Source organism: Phyllobates terribilis, unplaced genomic scaffold, assembly GCF_046119375.1.
Source record: "Phyllobates terribilis strain yellow unplaced genomic scaffold, ASM4611937v1 Scaffold_5__5_contigs__length_657084704, whole genome shotgun sequence".
Taxonomy (NCBI): domain Eukaryota; kingdom Metazoa; phylum Chordata; class Amphibia; order Anura; family Dendrobatidae; genus Phyllobates; species Phyllobates terribilis.
In genome coordinates, this window is record NW_027362765.1 from 149,777,254 (window position 1) to 149,801,865 (window position 24,612).

At 45.7% G+C, this 24,612-nt stretch overlaps 1 protein-coding gene across 1 annotated transcript in view; it reads left to right on the forward strand.

Moving 5' to 3' along the window:
* Positions 1-10,598: 10,598 nt before the first annotated feature.
* Positions 10,599-24,612, forward strand: part of LOC141272443 (myosin light chain kinase, smooth muscle-like) — a 63,186-nt gene continuing 49,172 nt past the window's right edge. Inside the window, exon 1 of the mRNA XM_073683174.1 lies at positions 10,599-10,818. Within this exon, the coding sequence (XP_073539275.1) occupies positions 10,707-10,818 (112 nt within the window). The 5' untranslated portion in view covers positions 10,599-10,706. The remainder of the gene's footprint in view (positions 10,819-24,612) is intronic.

Genomic DNA, 24,612 nt, shown 5'->3' on the forward strand with positions numbered 1-24,612 from the left:
CATCTTTGAAAGACTGAAGTTTTTAAAACGACATTCATAAGCCTGAACAGAACAAGTCATTTTCCCATATAAACTAATAGGACCATTGTTGTGATCCTTTTGTTAGTAATCTTTCTGTCTTTTTTGAGTGGATCCAATCCACTATAATTCAGTTTTTACCTGTTGTCTGCTGTTATTGGTAACTTTTGGAAAGTTGGGCAGGACTTGGCAGTAGGGATTGGAGGCTATTTTGCGCGAATAAATGTATTACTTAAGAAATGTGACTTTCTGATGCAGACAAGTTTGAGATTTATTTTTGTCACATGGATGGACAAAATTGTATGAAAGTAAAAGAAGGTGCGTTTTACTCCAACTAGTTTGATTTTATTGCTTGATGTTCAAAAATGCTAGTCTTAAAACCTCATTGGTCTTTCCAAAAAAATTACGGCAAACTAGAGCCACTGTGTGGACTCGCCCAGACAGGGTGTGGACATGATTTGGCTGTCCTTTTAACAAATCAGCCAAATAGCCCACTCTCCGCCCCCAACCCTCATTAATCCTGGATTCCCGTTTGCCAATTTACTTTAAGTCTGACATACACAGGGGGTTGTAATTTCTATTGAAATGCTGGCACTCCAAATGGTGATGGTGCGCTAGTAGGGACCCAGCCCTTGTATGCTATAAATCCAAAGATGTAGGAAATTTATTTGCAATCCAATAGTCAGTGTACAACGTTTCAGTCATTGACTCTGAACGGATCTTCATCAGTTACACAGATGGGTTGTGTTATTGGTGATAGACGCCTTGTGGCCGTTTCATATGATGTCCCACACTGACAATCTGAGATATGTGCCATCTACACAAGCAAAGTCCCTGTGCGGCTCAAACTTTCCTATTTGTATTTGTTTATTGGACGTACTTTCATTCAATATCAAACATAATATTAATAGAGTCACAGGAGAATTTACAAAAATATACAAAGCGCCGGACAGGTGTTACATGGTGCCAAAAGAGGTCCTTGAAACAAATCTGTCCCTCTGTGTGCCAGTGTAGTTGAGATATTCATGCACATGCCTGGATCGTGTCCTGAACGCCACCAGTAACTTCCAACTATTAGCTTAAACCTCTGTAACTAATGCTTGTGTCTCTGGGTTAGGCCACGGCCCCACTATCAGTATTTGATTAGTATTCAATCAGTATTTTTTTTTCCCAGGAGTGGTAGTCACAACCAGGAGTGGATGATAAATGCAGAATTGGTGACTTGTTTCTATTATACCTTTTCTCTGATTGTTCCTCACCTGGTTTTGGCTCCAACTCCTGAGAAAAAATACTGACCAAATGCTGATAGTGGGGCCGTGGCCTAAGCCTAATATTCCATGTATGACCTGCAACACAAGGGCTTTATATCTCCTACAAACCCTTGTACTGAAAACCTGATATTTGTGCAAATCTTACCAAATAAACCACTAAATGCATTGTTTTTTTTTGCAAGCCTTCTTCAGATAAATAGGACAGTAACAGAAATTTCTTCCAAAAAGGCTGCCGCACTATATCAAAGGGTTTTCCCACAAGGGATATCTATAACCTATCCAAAATAAATGTCTGATTGTTGGGAGACCTCTGAGACTGACTCTGATAACCAAGCGCAGGGCTATTTTTGCCAGCTCCTTAGGCTGGGTTCACATAGTTTTTGCCAGTACGGCTCAATCGGGGCTTGCATCCGAACCACCACAAAACGGGATTTAGGCGTATACGCTAACAGGGCCATTGACTGATGGAGCCACTGTGTGCTCTCATGCATCATTTTTAGCTGTATATGCCTATTGAAGACTGGCAGCAAGATGTAATCAACTACGTCTTGCTGTCCACCTCATCTAGGCATATATGGAAGCAAATTGAGGCGGCCAGCAAGACGTACTTGACTACCTCTTGCTGCCCACCTCCAATAGGTGTATACGTCCGAAAACTACGCACAACAGATCACACGGTGTTCGTCTGCATAATCACAGTCAATGGCCCAGTCGTTGCATATGCCGAATCCCGTTCTGTGAAGATTCGAACGTAAGCCCTGACGTAGCCACTGAAATGTAGTGGCAAAAGCTACATGAACCCGGTCTTGGACACTGAATGGCGCGGCAGTCGTCCTCTATAACCAAGCTGGTCCATTTAATTGTAATCCCAACACGAAAGAATTGGGACCTGGAACACCTTTCTAGCTATCGTTGCAGACTATTGCCGTCTTTATCGGAAAACCTAATTTCCAGTAGCAGCAAACACAAAAAAAGTGAATATAAATGCATTTGTGCAACAATGTAGCGAACAGTTGATGTCCAGTCAGACATGAGTGTCGCTGTTGAAATGCCTGAGTCTTTACTGCAAGTTATGCATAATCTTTATGTTGAAGTAATCTGGAGATTATCTAATATATATATAATCGTCTTATCCCGTCTGTCTGTCCAGGAAATCCCGCGTCGCTGATTGGTCCGGCCGCGGCCAATCAGCGACGCGGGATTTCAGAAAAAGATGGCGGCCGTTAGCTGCTCATCTGCCGCACGGAGGTCAGCGGCGATGCAGCCGGGAGATGACCGGCGCCAGCCGGACATCTCCCGGCTGCTCGCAGCAGAAGTACCCCGACCGGCGGTGCCGCTGACCTCCATGCGGCTAGGGCCGCTGATCTCCCGACGGCAAGTGTGAACGGAGGACCGGGGAGTGGTGCCGCCGGTCGGGATACTTCTGCTGCGAGCAGCCGCTCATCTCCCGGCTGCTCGCAGCGGAAGTACCCGCACAGGCAGCGCCGCTTCCCTCTACTCACTAATACGATACGCTAATTGGTCGCGGCCGATCAGCGATATTGGCGCCAAATTTAAACACCGCTCTGCTGATTGCGCCCGGTCGGCCGCATACATATTCTAGAATACCCGATGCGTTAGAATCGGGCCACCATCTAGTCATTAATAATGTGGTTCAGGGATGTCTGTCCAAGAGCTACATGTGCCTACTGTGTGTATATTGTCACTGTTAATACAGCCATAGCAGGTCAACCAGAAAGTAAATTCACCCCCACCCTTATACAATGGCCAAGGAAATAATATGAATGTACACTGAAGGATTACTGTAAATGTTTTTAGTGTGGTTGTTGATAATCTGGGGGCAGGAGAGACGTTGTCCCTCCTGCCAGAGATTCCCTTTGATAAGGTATTTTAAAGGGCTTTGTGCAAACTGGTATTTGGTTCCTTTAATGTCTACAGTGAAAAAAGGGGATGTAGCTGTTATCACTGTGACAATAGTTACTGTGGTATTTCCTTTTCTACCTCATAAAAGTTACTGCCACCGAATATGTAGTAATGTACCAGTCTTCAGTCATTGCAAGAAGTCAGGGGCTTCCGGCCCTTAGACAAAAGGGTGGACTGTTATTAAGTAAACAAAACTAAGGCAGGGATGTCAAACTCAAATACACAGAGGGCCAAAATTAAAAACTTTGAGAAAGTTGCGGGCCAAGCTTGTGTGTGTGTGTGTGTGTGTGTGTGTGTGTGTTTCTCACTTCTGAGAAATCCGCTTTGCTGCTATGTGAGCTTTCGTTGAACTATCACTTTCAGGTATGGAAAACCCCTCTTTAAATCATGTATATGGCTGCCGGTACACGTTTTGTGCTGCATGTCTGAGAACAATGTACGAAAACGTGTAAAGATTTTCCTCCTGTTACAAAACACTTCATACATGGGTACCCTTAAAGGGAATCTGTCAGCAGGTTTTTGCTATGTAATCTGAAGCCAACATGAGGTAGGGGTTATGTAGCGCCCCGAGGGTTCGGTCGCTACAGATGTATTGCATCTCACCCAGAGGTGTGATATCTCGCTTCCAGGTAAGGATGGAGTATGGCTCAGGATCCTAACACCCACATGCACTACACCACATTTCCGGCGGGCAGGGCGACAATGCTCCCAAGCATGAGCACAACTGCCCCTGTCCCTGGCTGGAGTGGGGGGAGGGAACACCTAGAAAGGGGGAACACGGTAGTGTGTGGGTGGGGAGAGTAGATTTTGGGTGCACTGAAAAGTAGGAGTATATAAGGTGGGCACCATCTTGGAGTCAGGGGGAAGAGAGAGGGGAGAGAAGGAGGCTTGAGCAGGGGCTCTGTACGGGCTCTGCTCCGCAGGCAGGCAGGCCCAGCCTCAAGGCCTGAGCCTGGAGAGAGAAAACAGAAGGAGAGGAACAGAGTAGGCTCCAGGAGTGGAGTGAAGGGACCCCAGGGGTGCGGACCGGCAAGTCTCCACCGTACGCCCGCCGCTACCAGAGTAGGGGGGGGGGGGTCAGGCCAAGAAAGGGAACCGGATCCCTCGTCTAGTGGAGGAGAGCAACTACCCTCGGCTAGTAACCGGAGGCCGTGGCATTGCACGTATTACGGCCGCTCACTACACCCATTAGGAAGGCACCATATAGGGCCCAGGGAAATGGAACATATGTTTGCCCGCCAAGACCCGACGCAGCTGGACAGAAACGTGGTCAATTGTGGGGTACGACAGGCCAGAGAAAGGACACACGAAGGGGGTCCTGCAAAGCACTCCAAAGGTACCTGGGAGTTGGCCGAGCCCCTCACCTGGTGAGCACAGCACGATGTGGGCAGCCATTACCTGCAGAAGTGGCTTGGAGTGTAAAACTGTGAGTAAAGACCCTGGACTGCATCACTGGACTCTGATTCATTACTGTTGCTCCCGCGCACCATCACCCCCACCATCTGCACTAACTGCCCTGAGGCTATACTCCTCCCGTGGGGAGTTATACTACCCTCTGCTGCGCACACAACATCAGCCTCAGCGGTCTGCCCCGCAGCAGCGGTTCTCAGTGACCGCAATCCACGAGTGGCGTAGTCGGACATTTAAACATTTAAAACCAAATAAACAGATCCGCCACTGGTTTGACCACCCTGAGCCACGGGACCGGGTCTCCGCCAGGGAGACTACAAACCCCCAGCATTACACAGAGACCCGGCTCCAGGTATTCCCCCACACACGGCCCAGGGGGCGCGTCAGTTAGAGCACAGAATTCATTTAAGTGTCACATGTGTGTCTGTGAGCTGCTGTTTACTTACACTGAAGGTGTTATCACCTGGTGATTATCATTGTGTGGACTATAGCAGCTCCTGCATGCTAGTCTGACTCCACCCCCTCCTGTGATAAGCAGCTCACTGTCTATAGACAATGTACATAGAGAGCCTGTTGTGGGCAGGGGCAGCTTTCTTGGCTCTTCTACATGCTGCATCTAATAACTTTGTGTCAGAACTGCTGCACCCAGTTAACTAAGTGATACATCATTGGATTCAGGGTCTATTTGCCTACATTCTGCTGCTCTCAGGTCCTCTTTAAAGGGAATCTGTCAGCAGGTATTTGCTACCTCATCTGTCGTCAGGATTTTATACCCCAAACTAATGGCATGCATGTAAAGGTGATTTAATGCTGAGTAAATCTTCACCTTTCTTGTAGAAATCTGTTTTGCTATTTTAGAGAAATCATGGATGAAATTGTAAACCAGCATAGCTCCCAACCATCCAGTATCTGTGGGACTGTCCCGATTTCAGGGCTCAGTCCCGTGTCCCGTCACGGCTCAACTGTTCCCTTGTTGGGTGATATGGACACCCGGTTACGGATACGCCGTGACCTTTGATGTGCAGAAAAATCCGCAGCATGTCCATTATTTGTGCGTTTACGCATGCAGAATTGCCTTCTCAATGCATTAGAAAAACGCAAGGCAACTCAGCATGTGCAAAACGCTTCAAAAACGTGTGTGAAACTCCGCATGCGTTTTTTCCAGGCAAGGACATGCGGAACCTTTCCGCTTCATTACTGCATCGTGGGCACATAGCCTTATTGTGGCGTTTTGTACAGACATCTGCAGAAAACAAAAAACAGTATTTCTGCAATGTGTGAACACTGCCTTACAGACACAAAAAAGCGTGATGTCGTATAGTGAAGCTACATAACGATGAGAAAGTTCTAGTGGCTTTGACTGTGAATGAGGAACAAGAAATAATCTACAGGTCCCAACAAGAGAGGAGCAGGACGCACAGATGACGTTGTGCTGCCCCGAAAGATAAGAGATTCGCGGCCTCCTGTCCAGCCGCCAGGTAGCACTGATCTGGACGTTGGACCAGAGACCCGGGAATCCATCCGCTCATCTCTAGTCCCAACTGTGCTGAATACAGCGGCCAGTCCTGGATTTGGGTCTACAACCTGCAGTCTCGGCCGTCTGCTGAATTTCCCTCACTACCAGCGCCCCTCTGACAACTCCTCCTGCCAGGGGAGAAATATAATGATAAAAGGGTGTGGCCAAAATTTGCTGCAGCGTGCTACGCGCGCCACATAATTTGTCCCTATTTCTATTCAAAAGTTGGGAGGTATGAACCAGTGAGTTGCAAATACAATGATGTGGACACTGCACCTCCAGCTCTCCAGCCCTCTCTCCCTATTGCATGCCTCTTGTCTCTAGGTCAGTCATGATTCAGTGACCTGACAGAGGGAGTCAGGAGGCAGGCAGTGGTCAGAGAATAGGGAGAGGGGGCAGGAGAGTAGTAAGGTCAGAGCCCACCCACTGCACCTAGAACTCATTAACTCATAATTTCCCCTAAGGATTTCCCTAAAATTTGCAAAACTGATTTCTACAAGAAAAGATATAGAATTTAATCTCCATTAAACTTGTTCTATATATGCCATTAGTTGGGGGTATACAATCCTGGTGACAGGCTCTCTTAAGAGTGCCTGCAGACGAGCCTATGAATTTATTTATTTTTCATAGCCGAGGGGGGTAAAAAATCATTCATCTGAAAAGCACCATCGAGTAACATGGGTCAGTGTGCTGTCTAATTAAAAATCGGATAGCACACATCCAGTGGTGTATGGGACGCGCCCAGGGGATGGGGACGACTCGGCGCCGGGGCCTTGTTGTTGCCTGACCTTGGGAGATGTCGCGGTGGTCGGCTCCCGGGCCCGTACCCTGGGGTCACTCTTAAAAGAAGGGGGGAAGTTATATGGGATAGGGAATGTTTGTGAAGCCACCCGTGGTGTCTGGTGAGGATCACCAGGGCTGCGACAGTCCCCTGAGGCCGGTGTTTAGGCAGCTTAGTTGGTACGGCTCCTCACAGGTGGAGCGGGGCCTCAGGGCAGCGTAAGTGTAGGGATGCAGGATAGAGGGGACCCAGCTGGGTCAGAGGAAGAATAGGCACACGCACAACAGTTCACTTCAGTACCTTTACTGGTGGTATTTCTGGCACGTCCAGGGTACTTCAGGGTGAAGGGTGCATATCAGGACTCTCCCCAGTGAGCAGGTGTGGGGCCTCCTGTTCCTTGCTTTTCCTTGATAAGTTTCTGACCTGCCTGGAGCTAGGCCTAACTTGGTCTCTGTCTTGCACCTGCTGACCTGGTGGTAGGGCCTTCTGTTTTAGTTCACACTCCCTGGTCTCTGGGGCCTCCGTGACTCCTGACCCTGGTACGTAATCAGCTTTTGGTGTTCCTGCGACATATAGTTTGCCAGGGGTTCCGATTATTTCTGCTGGATGTAAGGAATCCCTGCAGACGCGGACCCGGTGTCCGGTAAATGGTTTTTGGGGTGAGCTGGTTAAGCTCCTCTGCCCCCTATGTTGCTTGCTTACTCCACTCTCCTTCGGCCACGCTCGGGGCCCTTACTAGGCTTCACACGGGCAGTAGGCCTCGCTACTCTTCACCGCTCTTTTGGCGTCGGCACGCCCTAGGCTCACTAACTCGAGCTCTGGGAGTCTGGACTGAACTGACTGAGCTCCACTGCAGGCTAACCTCTGCAGGAGTTCCTCTCAACAGACTGACCTTCTCACAGACTGTAGACTCCAGACTGACTGCCTAACTCCACCCTCCAGTATATATATCCCTATCCGGGCTCCATCTGGTGGTCTGAGGTGGTAGGGTGGAGGTGTGTGAATGCTGTGAGGGCCTCTTGTGGAGAAGTCCGTCCATGCACCCCTCTGAGATCTGTGGCACCAATGCGCAGCAGGGCGCCACATATGTATGATATAATATGTCCCCCGTTCTGCAGCTGTTCTTTAATGCATAGTAAAAAATAAACAATTATATTCTCCTTCCTTCCACCACGTGGCAACCTCTTCTGAAGTCGGCAGCTGCCTTCAGGGTGCTAGGAACAGTCATGCGCCCCCAGTCACGTGCACGCCAACGTTAGCTGCTGGCCTCTGATTGGCCAGCAGAGTGTATTGCCGTGCACAGACCCGACGGGTCTCTGCGCTGCAATACACTCCAGCTGAATATGTCAGAGGACCAGGGCTGGCTCCAGGTTTTCGTGGACCCCTTTAACACATACCACAATTCATGATGCACAGATAAGAAAATATAGGTATAGTACAAGGGCAAAGATTTCACTTGTTTCTTACATTACATGAGTGATATCAATTGTAAATTCTACAATATTACAATATCTCATACCGGCTCTGGCATGCCAAAGTAAGGAGGCTTATTCGCCGTGCAATGCTTCTCTGGGAAACTTAATATGCAAATTGCCTCTTCAGAGAAAAGAGGACTTGAACTCTATAGCGCCACCTATTGTAAGCAGCAATCCTACAAGTCAAAATTAACCCTTTAACGAGTCGTGCAATATGACTTAGGATAATAGCCAAATTAGAATCTCAATTTGCAGACACGGTGTCACAAGTCAGCGAACGGGGAAGAAGCTGGAGCTTCGGGGAACGGGGACAGGTAAGTATTCCAAGTGCCAGGGCCCTGAGCAAGCGAATGGTCCACTCACAGGCCGAGCTCTCTAGACTCACTGGCACCATAGCGCGCCGGTGTCCCCAACGGCGAGGGGGACCCCTCCCTTCACCCTCCCCGCCCCCACAGGCCCCATCGCAACCTCTGCGATCACGGTCACACATCCAATTTATACACTTGACTGCATTAGCCCCAAGCGGTGTTCGTATATGGCATATTTGAGATCGCTAGGATATGCGATGAATTTCCAAGAGAATGCTGGAGCCTCTTCTATCTCAAGAACATGGTTGCATTCTGTCAAGAAAGGAGAGGTGGGTGCTCATGCAGCAATTTTTGGAACCATCATATGAACAGGAACTGAGAGTGGCAGCACATATGCGGCCCTCCCCATTCTGACTTAAGACGGGGCTCAGTGCTCTAAAATATATGTGAATGTCAGCAGTGGACCTACATTTATTGAACACTTATGGTATATCCTGTCAACATGCCAGAAATGTGCGAAGTCTGGTTAACCCCTTTTTAAATCGCGACATGTGTGTGTGGACTTGTTCACACCGAAGTAGAAGGCTTTGATGCAGACCGTCTAAAAATACCGGGCAAAACGGCACCGCACACTGCACTATTCTGTCTGGTAAAATGCACCGATCCCATGGTCCATGGGGGTCTGCCTGGCACCCCAGTATCTGTGAAGCAGAGCATCAGGCACTTTCTTTATTTCTATATTCTGTTCCTATAGTGAAATAGAAATCTGTAAACAAGAATGCGGATGTGAACAGAGCCTAGGATCTTAGGCAGGTGCTGCATAATGCAGACTTTTTTTTCTACTTGCCTGTTACCATGTGAACCCCCGCTCCCATATATACTGTGTGTGTGTGTGTGTGTGTGTGTGTGTGTAATATATATATATATATATATATATATATATATATATATATATATATATATATATATATATATATATATATATATATATATATATATATATATATATATATATATATATATATATATATATATATATTTTAATATACTGCGATGTAGCATACAGCGATCTTTGGCCGTGCGACCTGTCATGTCCCAAGTCGCCATGTAACCTCAGCCTAATGGTTAAATCCACAGCATATCCTATATACTGTAGAGATTCGTCTGTCATTCCCTATATTGGTGCATACAGTGCAGGGTTGCCAACCGTCCAGAAATTCAGGACAGTCTGTAAAAATAGGGAACTTTTTTTGCCCTGTCCGTAAAAAAATTAAAGGTGTCCGTTGAGGTGTTTTTTTTTTTTTTTTTTTTGTTTTGTTTTTTTTTTGAGGCTGAAAAAAATGTATACAGATCATTATGTGACTGTAATTATCATTGTTTACAGTGAATGCAGCTGATGTATTCATATCAGAATTATGGGTTGTAGACCTGGATCACTTATAATCATAATAGTTTTATTAAGGTTTTCCAATATCTATGCCTTAGTCTTTTAGATAAGCTGTCCAGAAAAAAAATAAAAAGTCAAGTCAAGTTGACCACCCTGATATGAGACCACAATGGGCCTAATGCACATGCAGCCCCATTACAATAGCGATCCGATGGTCCGGGTGTTGCAGTTGTAATGTCTCCTTTTATTTTACCCAGCTGCTTTTTCCTGGAAATTGTATTAAAATGTTGGTGACTGTGCCAACTATAAATGACTGTAATCTGTCACTGGTTCCCTGGCACTCAGGTGTACGAGGTCTATCTGTTCTTCATCTCTATTGCCTTGCATGAAGCCATGTAATGACAGCTTGGTATAGGTCTATGACAACATGTGTAACAGAGCTGCCCCTGGGGATGAAGCTTCTGCTTGGCTCAGCCCTGTTTCATCTGCTGTGTGTACACTGATTGGCGGTGAGAACGTTCCCACTACTGTTCCCTCATAACTAGTTCCTCAGAGAGTTGTGGTGACACTCCAGGCAGCCTGCATGAGCGGGCGAGGAGACACAAGCCTCCTGGAAAATGAGTTACACATCTACCCTGAGGATCCAGCTGGGGAACCCCTCCTTGAAGGGCAGCAAAGAGGGGCAACCACAGCTTTCAGAGACAGGCTGCAGAGGTCTCCAGCACATAGGTGAGTGCTAGAGACATGCTGATGGAGCAGACTTTAGTGCTGTAAATGTTTTTTTTTTTTATCCCCTCCTCTTAAGCTACATACTAACCGAAAACCGTAAAGTAATTTTACTGCTTCGTCTATGTGGCACAGTGAAGGATTTATTGGGCATTTTTCACATGTTGGATTTATACGATGTGCTTGTCGGTGAAGCGGTTTAGCTCCATTCAGTTGTTGCATTTTTTTTTTTTCTGTTTTTTCTGTAGTTTTATTTTGTATAGCTGCTTGTCGGGGGGTCGTGTGCTCCGCTATCCCAGAGGCTGTAAGGCTGCGTTCTCGTGTGTTTAGACCAGTCGTACGACATGAATTGATAATATTTGTGTAGATGCATACCGACCATGAAGAGGTGTAAGGCAGAGTTCACACCTGCGTTTTTTGTTTTTGTTTCTTCCATTTTACGAGTTGAAACATAATTCACGTCGGGGATGGGTCTGGTGCATAATGGATGTTGGCATGAGAAGGAACCACTTGACTACAATGGGGTCCGTCTAGTTTAATTTATGGTGTCCATAAAATGTGTTATTTCTTCCAATAAAACTACAAATCCCATAGCAAAAACTAGGCAGATCGCATTCTAGTCGTTGAGGTCTTTCTGGTGCCATTTGCATCCATTCTGTATCAGATCCGCCGAATCCACCCAAGAAAAATGTAGACATGCCCTTAGCAGGATATTTTACTTAGTGTTTTTTTGCAACTTATAAAAATGCTGCACAGATATTGGCTAAAGATCAATTCGGAGATATTAAAATGCAATAATTTTTTTTTTGTAATTTGCAGAATTTTTAATGCTTTCTTTCTGCTTTTTCAAAATGCTGCATGCTCTAAGGCTTTATTCAGACATCAAGGTTTTTTGTTTTGTTTTTTTTTCCTCACAAAGAAAATGCGGACCATTTTTCAGGCAGTATACTAGATCCGATTTTCATCCTTTTTTTTTTTTTTGGTCCGCGTCTCCATTTGTACCATCAGTGTGGCAGCAATTTTCCAAGCTTCTCCTAGAATCTGTCAGCAGGTTTTTGCTACCCCCATCTAAGAGCAGCATAATGTAGGGACAGAGACCCCAATTTCCAGCGAAGTCTTACTGGGCGGCTACTTGCTGCAGTTTTGATTAAAAATCCGTTTTCTCTGCTGCAGTTCTCTGAATGCTGAGCTAGGTATAACCCTGCCCACACCACTGATTGGCAGCTTTCAGTGGTGGGGGGGCTGGATTATACAGAGCTCATGAATATGGAGGACTACATGGCAGCAGGTTTACTAGTCCACTAGTGATAAAGCAGTGATTTTAGCAGTAGATTATCAAAACTTCAGCAAGCAGCCTAGTAAGTGACACATCGCTCGAATTGGGGTCTCTGCACCCATAGTATGCTGTTTTAAGAGCTTAATGACATTTACCATTTTTTTTATAAAAAATAAAATATAAAACACTTCAATGGTACACTGTGTGTGTGTGGAGTATCTTTATTTTTTTGGTAGACTTGGCAAAAAACACATGAAAATCCCAATGGACTATAAGTACGTGTTCTGTCCTTGGAAAACATGGATTGAACATTCCTTTAAAAATGATGCTTTCTGCTGATTGTGTGATGTCGGAGCATGTTTACCTTTCACTGTTTGGAAAGGAACCATGTACCAGAACAAGTATTTCACAGAGGGCTGTGGCCATGGGGGCTGCATTTATCCTGTGCACATCAGATTTTCTAGCTTCTAGCCCTCTGGCTGTGGAGACGCTCCCCCTTGTGTGCTCCATGGCCAGATGTGATGGGAAGGACCTGAAATCTGAGAAGTTTGATATGGAAAGCTTTCTTTTGCTGTGTAGCGATGCGTAGACCCTATGTCAACATTGGCCAAAATTAATTCTGAGTTGATGTCCATTTTTCTAGACTAAGTGTGCAGGCTCTTTATGGAAAGGGTCTCTGGTGAGCTTTATTTTGGGTTCAATGACAACTTGTCTGGGTTCTTTCATTCCTCCGTTGCCTTGCTAAGGGAAGGACAGCAGAGACTTCAGTTGCCCTTGAATGTGCATAGGGAGAAAAATATTACATGACTGCAGAATCCAAGTATAGAGGGTTTGTTTCTAGACTATAACCATAGAGACGCATAGGTTCACATAGAACCTGGGGACACAAACGGATGGATAGTCTTGGTATAGTTCTGCTGAAGTTGTTGGCCTCATGTAAACAGGTGGAAATATGCTTTGTAGTATTTGTCAAAGAAATGAAACTACAGCACTCACCTGTGCATAAAAAAAAAATTCAGAAGATTTTGTTCCAAGTAGATAAAAATTAGACCGTGGTAGTGAATGGCATACTTCTGTATACAGACAACAGCCGTTTCGCACTGAGCAAGTGCTTCTTCCTGGTCCCAAGTACCGCCCCATGTAACAGGATGAAGCATCTGCTCAGCGCAAAACTCCTGTTGTCCATATACAGAAGATGGCATTCACGATCATGCTAAAATTTTCATCCATTTCGAACAATGTCTTCAAAAAATTTTATGCATTGGCGAGTACCGCAATTTCATTACTTCTACAGTATTATTGGACTGTCTATATTATTGTCAGCACCATCCCAGTGGATGGAGTCACATGTTGGTGTGGAGTGCTGATATTTTCTCTTTCTATTGAAAATATACTTTGACTTTATGGTCCCTGTTATATACACTGCTAAAAAAATAAAGGGAACACTCAAATAACACATCCTAGACCTGAATGAACGAAATATTCTCATTGAATACTTTGTTCTGTACAAAGTTGAATGTGCTGACAACAAAATCACACAAAAATCATCAATGGAAATCAAATTTATTAACCAATGGAGGCCTGGATTTGGAGTCTCCCCCAAAATTAAAGTGGAAAAACACACTACATGCTGATCCAACTTTGATGTAATGTCCTTTAAAACAAGTCAAAATGAGGCTCAGTATTTGTGTGTGTGGCCTCCACGTGCCTGTATGACCTCCCTACAACGCCTGGGCATGCTCCTGATGAGGTTGCGGATGGTCTCCTGTGGGATCTCCTCCCAGACCTGAACTAAAGCATCCGCCAACTCCTGGACAGTCTGTGGTGCAACGTGACGTTGGTGGATGGAGCGAGACATGATGTCCCAGATGTGCTCAATGGGATTCAGGTCTGGGTAACGGGCGGGCCAGTCCATAGCTTCAATGCCTTCATCTTGCAGGAACTGGTGACACACTCCAGCCACATGAGGTCTGGCATTGTCCTGCATTAGGAGGAATCCAGGGCCAACCGCACCAGCATATGGTCTCTCACAAGAGGTCTGAGGATTTCATCTTGGTACCTAATAGCAGTCACGCTACCTCTGGTGAGCACATGGAGGGCTGTGCAGCCCTCCAAAGAAATGCCACCCCACATCATTGCTGACCCACTGCCAAAACCGGTCATGCTGAAGAATGTTGCAGGCAGCAGATCGCTCTCCACGGCGTCTATAGACTCTGTCACGTCTGTCACATATGCTCAGTGTGAACCTGCCTTCATCTGTGAAGAGCACAGGGCGCCAGTGGCGACTTTGCCAATCCTGGTGGTCTGTGGCAAATGCCAAGCGTCCTGCACGGTGTTGGGCTGTGAGCACAACCTCCATCTGTGGATGTCTGGCCCTCATACCACCCTCATGGAGTCGGTTTCTAACAGTTTGTGCAGACACATGCACATTTGTGGCCTGCTTGAGGTCATTTTGCCGGGCTCTGGCAGTGCTCCTCCTGTTCCTCCTTGCACAAAGGCGGAGGTAGCGGTCCTGCTGCTGGGTTGTTGCCCTCCTACGGCCCCCTCCACATCTCCCGGTGTACTGGCCTGTCTCCTGGTAGAGCCTCCAGCCTCTGGACACTATGCTGACAGACACAGCAAACCTTCTTTCCACAGTTCGCATTGATGTGCCATCCTGGATGAGCTGCACTACCTGAGCAACTTCTGTGGGTTGTAGAGTCCGTCTCATGCTACCACAAGTGTGAAAGCACAACCAACATTCAAAAGTGACCAAAACATCAGCCAGAAAGCATTGGTACTGAGATGTGGTCTGTGGTCCCCACCTGCAGAACCGCTCCTTTTATTGAGGGTGTCTTGATAACTGCCAATAATTTCCATCTATTGTCTATTCCATTTGCACAACAGCATGTGAAATTGATTGTCAATCAGTGTTGCTTCCTAAGTGGACAGTTTGATTTCACAGAAGTTTGATTTACTTGGAGTTGTATTTTGCTGTTTAAGTGTTCCCTTTATTTTTTTGAGCAGTATATTAAGGACTGGGAAAGACTTATGAGGATACAAGGAGCAAAGACAAAAAACCTGTTTAACAAGAGTCTGCCCCCACTTGCGTAACTCTGGTCTGTAATTAAGGGGCTTTCTGTTCCTTAAAATTATCTAGGAACTCAATAGTAACCGGTCATTCACCGTTATTGAGATCTGGAGCCGTTTATGATTAAGAATGATGCAATATTTATTTAGTGTGTGTGTTTGTTTTTTTTTTTGTTTTTTTTTTTTAAAGAAATTGGTGAAGGAAATCCTCAAGATTTAAACACAAAACGCCTAGAAAATCTACCATCTGCTGGTACTTGTATCAATCATGATCATAACATTTTTATTGATGGGGCACAAAACTACAATATCACGATATGTGAAAGAGGGCATTCTCTGGACCCTTTACTCTTCATCTGTACATCTAGGGCACTGTGCTTACTGAGGCTGATCTGCTGTACAGAAGAGTCCAATGTGGCAGGATAGACAATGATGAGTCCATGGCATATTAAATGGCCCATGTGCCCTTCTTATTCTTGGGGGGGGAAGGGGGGGCTGGCGGGGTCATGCGGGTTAGGATATACCATAGTAAATATTTGTTTCCCAGAAAGTTTAAAGAGGTTATCATGAATGTCAACATTTCTGGCCAGTTTAATGTCTGAGTCAAGGTTTTGCTGGACTGCTATCAAAAGAAATCGGGATCTCATGTGTACCTCCAACTTAAAGGAGACCTGTCACTACTCCTACCATGTCATCTTTTATTACTTTTTTATTTTGTAGAATCTTTTCTGGAACACTGCTTCTTGCTTTTTTTCAGTTATTCCTACTAGAAATTGATGACTAATTTGATATGAGGGTTACCAGTGGGGGGAAATGGGGTGTCACTACCCACTCTAACACTATCCAATCAGTGCTGCCCAAGTCACAGTGTAGACACACGCCACTTTGACGAGGGAAAATTTAACACCTATTTTGTATATTTAACCATAAATATTTATGCGGAATTGCAGCAAAATGAGTTGAGAAAAGATGCTCTAATTCTTATTTCATGGAAAATACAAGTCGTTACTAAAGCAGACATGTTGGAAGTCATATAGTAGAAACTAGTAGCAAAAAAGCGCAAATAGGGTCTTATCTGAGAATAACAAAAATCCAAAGGATATGCTAAACTGATAAGGTTGTGTGACACACATCCATGAATATGCATGAAAACAGCTGCTGCAGATCCAAGGGTCTTCCGACCAGGAAAGTGTGAGGGGGAAAAAAAAAGCCAAATGTGGTTTATCTGCGCTGCTGGTAGGCAATGAAGATCTAAATGGAAGTATAATAAAAGGAATTTTTATTTCAGGCTCTTTAGTCAATGCGCTTCAAAGTCATACGGTTTGTGTCCTGAGGAGAGTCTTGAATGACTTTGAAACGCGTTGACTAAAGAACCTGAAATAAAACATCATTTTATTATACTTCCATTTGGATCTTCATTGCCTACCAGCAGTGCGAATAAACCACATTTGACTCCTTTTTTTATCTCTTCTGTTGGAAGTCTAGACATCCTAATTATATGGTATCATAAGTGTAGTTATGAGTTGTACAGATCGAATGCTGGGGGCATTGGATCACTGTCTGCACCTCTTGCTGTGAACAGGTAATTCAATCAGGTTATCTGATGAAAAGCAGACATGGAGTGTATTCACAGAGTAATTAAAAGGGAGCTGTCAATGTTGGATGACTGTGGGCCAGCAGATGGGTCTCTGTATGCCTCACCTTATGTAGCTGCCCCGTCCGTACTACAGACAGCACAAGGTAAAACAATATTTAAATTTTTTTATTTTTTTTTTAAATTTAAACTCTAGTTTCACAGAATTCATGGATGCATGCAGAATCTATTTGAATTTATGAGTGAAATTGAAAAAGTTTTGGTAGCTTGCAACCCACAGGAACGCAATATCTCCCTGATTTATGGATATATCATATTTATGTATGTATAGAATACGTGAAAGATGCAACATGTAGATGCATGTTCACACTGATCAATAAACAGACAAAACCTAAGAGAAAAACAATTCACAAATACCCTGCAGTAAATAAAGCATTTTATTTTTTATCTTAGGTTTTATATTGTTTCTCAAGTAGGTTTCTAGGAGAAAATATGACCCAGAGCAGAAATAGGGGGGCTTAAAACTGGATTGGAATAGAATCTAGTCAGCCGAGGGAGCAGTGAGGGGTCTGGGGAGACTCTTTATAACATGTAATCCACGGAATATCCGTATCAGGCTATGTGCACACAAAGCGATTTTAATGCGTTTTTGCGGTGTATTTTCGCTGCAAAAACGCATTAAAATCGCTTGTAATAGATCTGCCATTTACTTTACATGCGGAAATTTCCGCTGAGAATTCACATTGTGCTAAAACCTGCAGCAAGACCAATTCTAGTGCGATTTCTCTGCAAAATCGCTGCCATTGACTTGCATTGGATCGCATAAGATCCGCATGACTACATGTAGTCATGCGGAAGCTAATGCGATTAATGCGCGGATGGTACCCGGGTCTGGAGAAGAGGAGACTCTCGTCCAGACACGGGTACCATAGAACCTGTAAATGAAAAAACTAAAATAAAAAATAACCTTATACTCCCCTTTTGATGGCCCCCGCTCTACTCCCGGTGTCGCTGCTGGCTCCGTGGCGGGTACTGGTAATGTAAAGGGATCAGCCATGATGTCAGCGGTCGCGTGACCTGTCACATGACTGCTGACATCATGGAAGATCCTTTTAAATTACTGGTACCCGCCACGGAGCCAGCAGCGACGCCAGGAGCTGACCAAGGCCGCCGGAAAGGTGAGTATGAGGTTATTTTTTATTTTTAATGTTCTAATTCTTTTTTTTTTTTTAACAATGTTGGTCACACTATATAAATCCATGCCGGTTGCATGGATTTATACAGTGTGACCAACTTTCAAGCACTTTTCCAAGTGACGCTAAAATCACTTGGAAAAGCGCTTGACATAAGCATGCGAAATCGCATGCTAAAAACGCTTCACAAACGCTTGTCCCTGGCAGAAAAAACGCATGTACAATCCACATGCGTTTTTTTCTGCCAGGGAGATGCAGAAACGCTCAGAAAAAATCCGGAGCATTTCTGCATCATGGGCACTTGGCCTCAGACCCCAGGTGATGCAAGTATTGCAGATCTGCTTATATTTCCTGCAGAATTCTCCTCTGCCAGAGCCTCTAATGGATCCAGTTTGTGAGGAGTATCTGCATATTAACTCTTTATTATTTTGTACAGTTTTTGCTTCTATGTATGTCTTTTTTTTTTTTTTTTGGTTTCACCTTTTGTATCCTTCTACTTTTTTGTATATTAAATAAAAAATGTAATAAGTTTTGTCCCTTTATTGCTCTTATGTATCTATGATCTGGAGGAGAGAAAATACCCTGGTTGTGTTGCCTTATAGCCAGATTGCATGTAGTGAACCATTCAGGATATTGGGAAAGCTGGGTGTGTTTCCCAGTGCAGGCATCTCTCTGGACTGGTGAAACAGCGAGTGGTAGCAGTGTAAAGTGTGGTGTGGATGTGGGGCCGTCTGTGTGGTGCACTTAGCTCATTGTTGGCCTTGCGATACGTGTTTTAAATAAAAGGGTATTCAAATCATAAACATTTCTTGCATATCTATAAGAAGTACCCCATATTATCTGATATTGTGGCAGCCATCATTGCATCCAAGTAAAAGAAAGGGGAGCGGTAGCAATTTATGTGCCATTCATTCACATCTATAGGAGTTATGGAAACCTGGAGGCTGTCGCCTGGTCACATGGAACTACGAATATGCCATAAATGTCTGAATGTCTGAGATTAGACAACCCTCTAACGTTTACTGGCGACTTGTCGGAAAATGCTCCTAAAGAAATGATTTGTTCTGTTTTTCTCTTTTGTGTTCCTTATTTCTGAGTCAGATCTTAGTGTGAAATCCTGTCCACTGATAAGGAATGCCAGGAAAAATGTATTTTATTCGGTCGTCCATGACAGCACCACGTGAGAGAGAGGATCCGCCCATCAAGGACAGGAAACCTACAGGTTAAAAAGGGCGGCCCTCTCTTCCCGCCTCAGTTTAGGTTTCCTGTCCATGATGGGGGACCTTGCAGGCTTACCTGCAGAAGATGGACTCCTGTCCCAGAGAGGGCCACAGCAGGTGGTTGGAGCCGGTCCGTCCCGGTCCTCTGAAGACGCCACGGCAGGGCTCATGGGGGCGCCTCCGTGAGCGTTGCGGCAGGCGCGACATCGCCTCACGGGAGGTAGATGTCCATCAGGTGTGGGGCCGCTAGCGGGCTTCCCCCCCCCCCCCGCTACCGCTTGCAGGAGATCCAGGTCGCGCCGGCGGCGCACGTGACGGGCGCGACCTTCTGACGCGACTTCCGGTGCGCCGGGCAGGAAGCCCTGTGACGTCACCGGAAGGGGCGGGGCTCGTTTTAATTTTTTGGCGCGAGCAGCTGAACGCCGGGGGATTGAGGACCTGGCGGCGAGTAGCCCACCTGGATCCCACCTGGACCTGGGGAGGAAGACCAAGGAGCAGGTAACGCCCTCCTGGGGAAAAAAAAAAAAAGGAAACACACCCACACATGGTACCGGTATGGCCAGTATATAAAGGGTCTGGTAACATACAGAGGTGCTTCCCAGCCCATTCTTACATTGTAAGCTATGGAAGATTCACAGGAGCTGTCACCTAGGCAACAACATCTGCTGCAGGAGCAGCCCTCTGGGGAGCCCTCACAACTAGTGGCGCAGCGTCATTCCCGGCTAGGGTCTGGTCGTACAACTAGAAGAGCTACCACTAAGAGCAGGAAGGACGGTCCGGTGCGGCGTGATTCCTCGCCATGCATGCTGGATTCTTCTGCTTCTACGGTACCGAAGGTTCTGTGGGGTGAGTGGAATCTTCGTGAAAGTTCTACTAATGTTTCCTCCTTCTTTCTATCTATGACTTTCTTTTAGAGCAAGAAATGTTCCTCGAAGTCCAAGCACAGAGAGTGTGCCTTATGCAGCTGTCCACTCCCTGATTCATATAGCAAAAGGTTATGTCAGCTTTGTATCAGCAAAATGATATCGGAGGAGACCCCAGATTTTTCCCTAGGCCTAAGAACTTTAATAAGGGAAGAAATAGGCAAAGCATTGCAAGGTTCAGAGTCTGGGCATATTCCTCAAGAAATCCAGCCAGGTTCAGACTCTGAGCTATCGGTCGCTTCCTCCTCCGCCTTCTCTTCCTCTGATAGTGAGCCAGACAGACTGTGCTTCCCCCTGAAGGAGGTCGATGCCCTAGTAAAAGCCGTCCGATCTACAATGGGGATAGTGGACTCGAGGGTAGAGAAGTAAGCTGAGGATGTTATGTTTGGTGGTCTGGGGCTAAAGAAAAGAAGGGTCTTTCCAGTAAATTCAAGGGTGAAAGACCTCATTGATAAGGAGTGGAGAAAGCCTGATCAGAAGGGTAGTGTTCCTCCATCCTTTAAAAGGAAATATCCGTTTGAGGATGCTATGTGTTCCTCCTGGTTAAAAGCACCCAAGCTGGATGTTGCTGTTACTAAAGCAGCGAAAAGAACTTCCCTCCCATTCGATGATATGGGTGCATTGAGAGATCCCCTAGACAGACGGGCTGATACTTTCCTGAAAGGGGCATGGGAGACAGCTGCGGGAGCACTGAGACCAACAGTAGCAGCTACCTGTACGTCCAGAGCCCTGATGGTGTGGCTTGAACAGCTAGACAGTCAGTTGAAGGATGGGACTTCTAGGAAAGACATTATTTCTTCCCTTCCACTGGTTCAGGGGGCGGCAGCTTTTCTTGCTGATGCATCTGTGGACTCGGTGAGGTTGGCAGCAAAGTCAGCAGCACTGTCAAATGCGGCTCGGCGAGCCTTGTGGATTAAAAGCTGGCCAGGGGATTTACAGACTAAGTCCAGACTGTGTACAATCCCGTGTGAAGGGGAATACCTCTTTGGTCAGACCATGGACGACTTATTGGAGAAAGCGGGGAACACTAAGAAGGGGTTTCCATCAGTATCTCTACCCTCTTTTAAGAGATCGTTCCGGAAGAGGAGATATTTCAGGGAGCAAGACAAGTCTGATGAAAGAGGTCGAAAAGGTAGAGGTCTACTCTTTGGTCCGTCTCCAAAAATTGAGCAGAAGCCAGGGGATACACAATCAGCCCAGGTGGGAGGGAGATTGTCATATTTTTTTTTTTTTTTTTGTCCCAGCTTGGGAACAGATTTCTCATAGTAATTGGATTTTGAGCCTGATTAAGTATGGTCTTAAGTTTCAATTTAAAGCATTGCCTCACAAAAGGTTCATGGTTGTTCCCTCCAGTTCTTCCCCAGAACGCCAGGCTGCCCTTGTTTCGGAAGTACAAACCCTAATAAGAAAGCACGTCCTGATTGAGGTTCCGGAAGCTGAAAAGGGTCTTGGTTTCTACTCCCCGCTCTTCTTGATTCCGAAACCGGATGGAAGTTTCAGGACAATTATAAATCTGAAATCCCTGAATAATTTCCTTAAAATACACACCTTTAAAATGGAGTCTTTAAAATCCATAATAAAGTTACTTTTTCCCCACTGCTATATGGTAGTGCTCTATCTCAAAGATGCGTATTACCATATCCCAATTCATAGTGATTACCAGAAATACTTGAGGTTGGCCATTGAAATAGACGGGGTGGTTAAACACTTCCAATACACTGCACTCCCCTTCGGTTTAGCTATAGCCCCACGGGTTTTTACTAAAGTAATGGCGGAAGTTATGGCCCATATAAGAGAAAGGGACATTCTAATTATCCCTTACCTGGATGATCTCCTGATAGTGGGGAATTCGTTGGTTCCGTGCGAGACCCACCTGCGGGAGACCATGTCGGTCTTAAAGAGCTTGGGGTGGTTTCTAAATTTAGAAAAGTCTAGACTATCTCCACTCAAGGTACAACAATATCTGGGGGTCATATTAGATTCCAGGAAACAGCTATGTTGTCTTCCAGAAGAGAAAATTGATAGAATCCGGGAGTTGGTAGAACAATGTATACGTAAACCTTCTATGTCACTCCGTAAGGCCATGTCACTATTGGGAACCTTCACCTCCACTTTTCCTGCGGTTCGTTGGTCACAATTGCATTCAAGAGCCTTTCAGTGGGATGTGTTGTACAATAACGCAGCTTTAGAGGGGCATCTAGACCGTAAGTTTACGCTAGGTCCTCGTGCCATATGATCCCTTCGTTGGTGGTTACGACAAGACAATCTTGCTAAAGGGGTTCCCTGGGAATGTAGTCCAACTGCAGTCTTGTCCACTGATGCAAGTGCTACAGGTTGGGGAGCTCACTTTGAAGGGAAATTAGTGCAGGGAACCTGGTCAAGCAGTGAGCAACAGTTGTCATCAAATGTTAAGGAGCTTCTGGCGGTGCAGCATGCGTTCAACGAGTTCCTTATATATTTTCAGGACCAGCATGTCCGTGTACTCTCGGACAATCAAGTCACGGTAGCTTACATAAACCACCAAGGAAACTTGATGAGGGTAGCGAACGCACTTCTGCTGAAAGCCGAAGATCACTGTCTCTCTCTTTCGGCTACTCATCTAAAAGGCAAGGAAAACATCACAGCGGATTTCCTCAGCCGTACTTCTGTAAAAGAAGGAGAGTGGTCCCTCAATACACAAATATTCTCCAGAATCGTAGAAATGTGGGGCCTTCCGACTGTGGACTTATTCGCAACAATCGGAAAGTGGAAAATTTTTGTTCCTTAGACCCCAGAGAAGGACCCCTGGCAGTGGATGCCTTTATGGTTCCCTGGAGGTTTCCTCTGGCATATGCCTTCCCTCCCATGATCCTGCTCCCAGCGGTGATAAAAAAGATCAGGGCAGACCGGGCCAGAGTGATACTCGTATGTCCCTTTTTGGCCCAAAAGACCGTGGTTCCCTTGTCTCCGGAAGATGTCCATATCAGATCCCTGGGTTCTTCCGGAGATTCCGGACCTCCTCACTCAAGGGCCACTTTCCCATCCTCCAACCCTGAGTCTACATTTGACTGCGTGGAATTTGAGAGGGTGTTATTGACCAACAAAGGATTCCCCGCAAATGTATTTATGCCAGGACCTGGAGGAAGTTTCTGTCCTTTGCAGAAGTTAAGGTGGAGGAGGGGCCCCCTATTGGGAAAATTCTGGAATTTCTGCAGCGAGGCTTAGAATTAGGTCTCACTACCAGTACCTTGAAAGTACAGGTGTCGGCGTTGGGAGCTTTATTTTCTTCCAATATTGCAGATAACTATTGGATAGGCCGTTTTATAAAAGCTTCCTTTAGGTGTAGACCCATTACCAAAGCAAAGATGTCTCCCTGGGATTTGAATTTTGTCTTAGATGCCTTGACCAGTCCTCCTTTTGAGCCACTAGATTTAGTCTCCCCCAAAATTATTTTCCTAAAGACGGTCCTGTTAGTAGCCCTAACTTCAGCCAGGAGAGTCAGTGACCTACAGGCCCTTTCAATATGCCCTCCATTCATGCAAATTCTGGACGATAGGATTATATTAAAACCTGATCCAGCCTTTCTTCCTAAAGTGGCCACTCGATTCCATAGAACCCAGGAAATAGTTCTCCCAACTTTTTGCTTTCCGCCCAAAAATCAAAAAGAGGAGAGACTTCACACTTTAGACGTTAGGAGGTGCGTACTAAGGTACTTAGAAGTATCACATGGCTTTAGAAAGGATCAGTCCCTATTTATTTGCTATCAGGGGGCTAGGAAGGGTTGTAAGGCCTCAAAGGCTACAATCGCTAGATGGATCAAGGAGGCCATTTCCCTCGCATACTCCTCAGGGGATAAAGAGATACCGGAGGGATTGAGGGCGCATTCTACCAGAGCGGTGTCAACCTCCTGGGCGGAGAAGACAGGGCTTTCCATTGAGGAGATTTGTAAGGCTGCCACTTGGTCTTCTCCCTCTACTTTCTATAGGCACTATAGATTGGATCTGGGTGGCTCTGCAGATCTCACTTTCGGGAGAAGGGTGCTTCAAGCTGTGGTCCGTCCCTAATTTCCTTCGTCTCTGTAATTCTCTCACGTGGTGCTGTCATGGACGACCGAATAAAGCCTTAGTTACTTACCGGTAACGGGATTTTTCGGAGCCCATGACAGCACCCGTATATTCCCTCCCTTCACTGGTGTTGTGCACTCCTGTAGATTTGATTTCTTTTTGTGCACCCTTGTGGGAAATTGATGAAAAGTAATGTACTTAATGTGATTATGTTTTGTTATAACTAACCTTGGCGGTACTCTCATGCTCTGTTAACTAAACTGAGGCGGGAAGAGAGGGCCGTCCTTTTTAACCTGTAGGTTTCCTGTCCTTGATGGGCGGATCCTCTCTCTCATGTGGTGCTGTCATGGGCTCCGAAAAATCCCGTTACCGGTAAGTAACTAAGGCTTTTTCTTTTAAAAGTTCACTTTGAGAGAAAAGGGGAAAAGAAAACAAGTTAGAACTTCCTTAAAATCAGTGCACAAATCTGAAATGCTTTT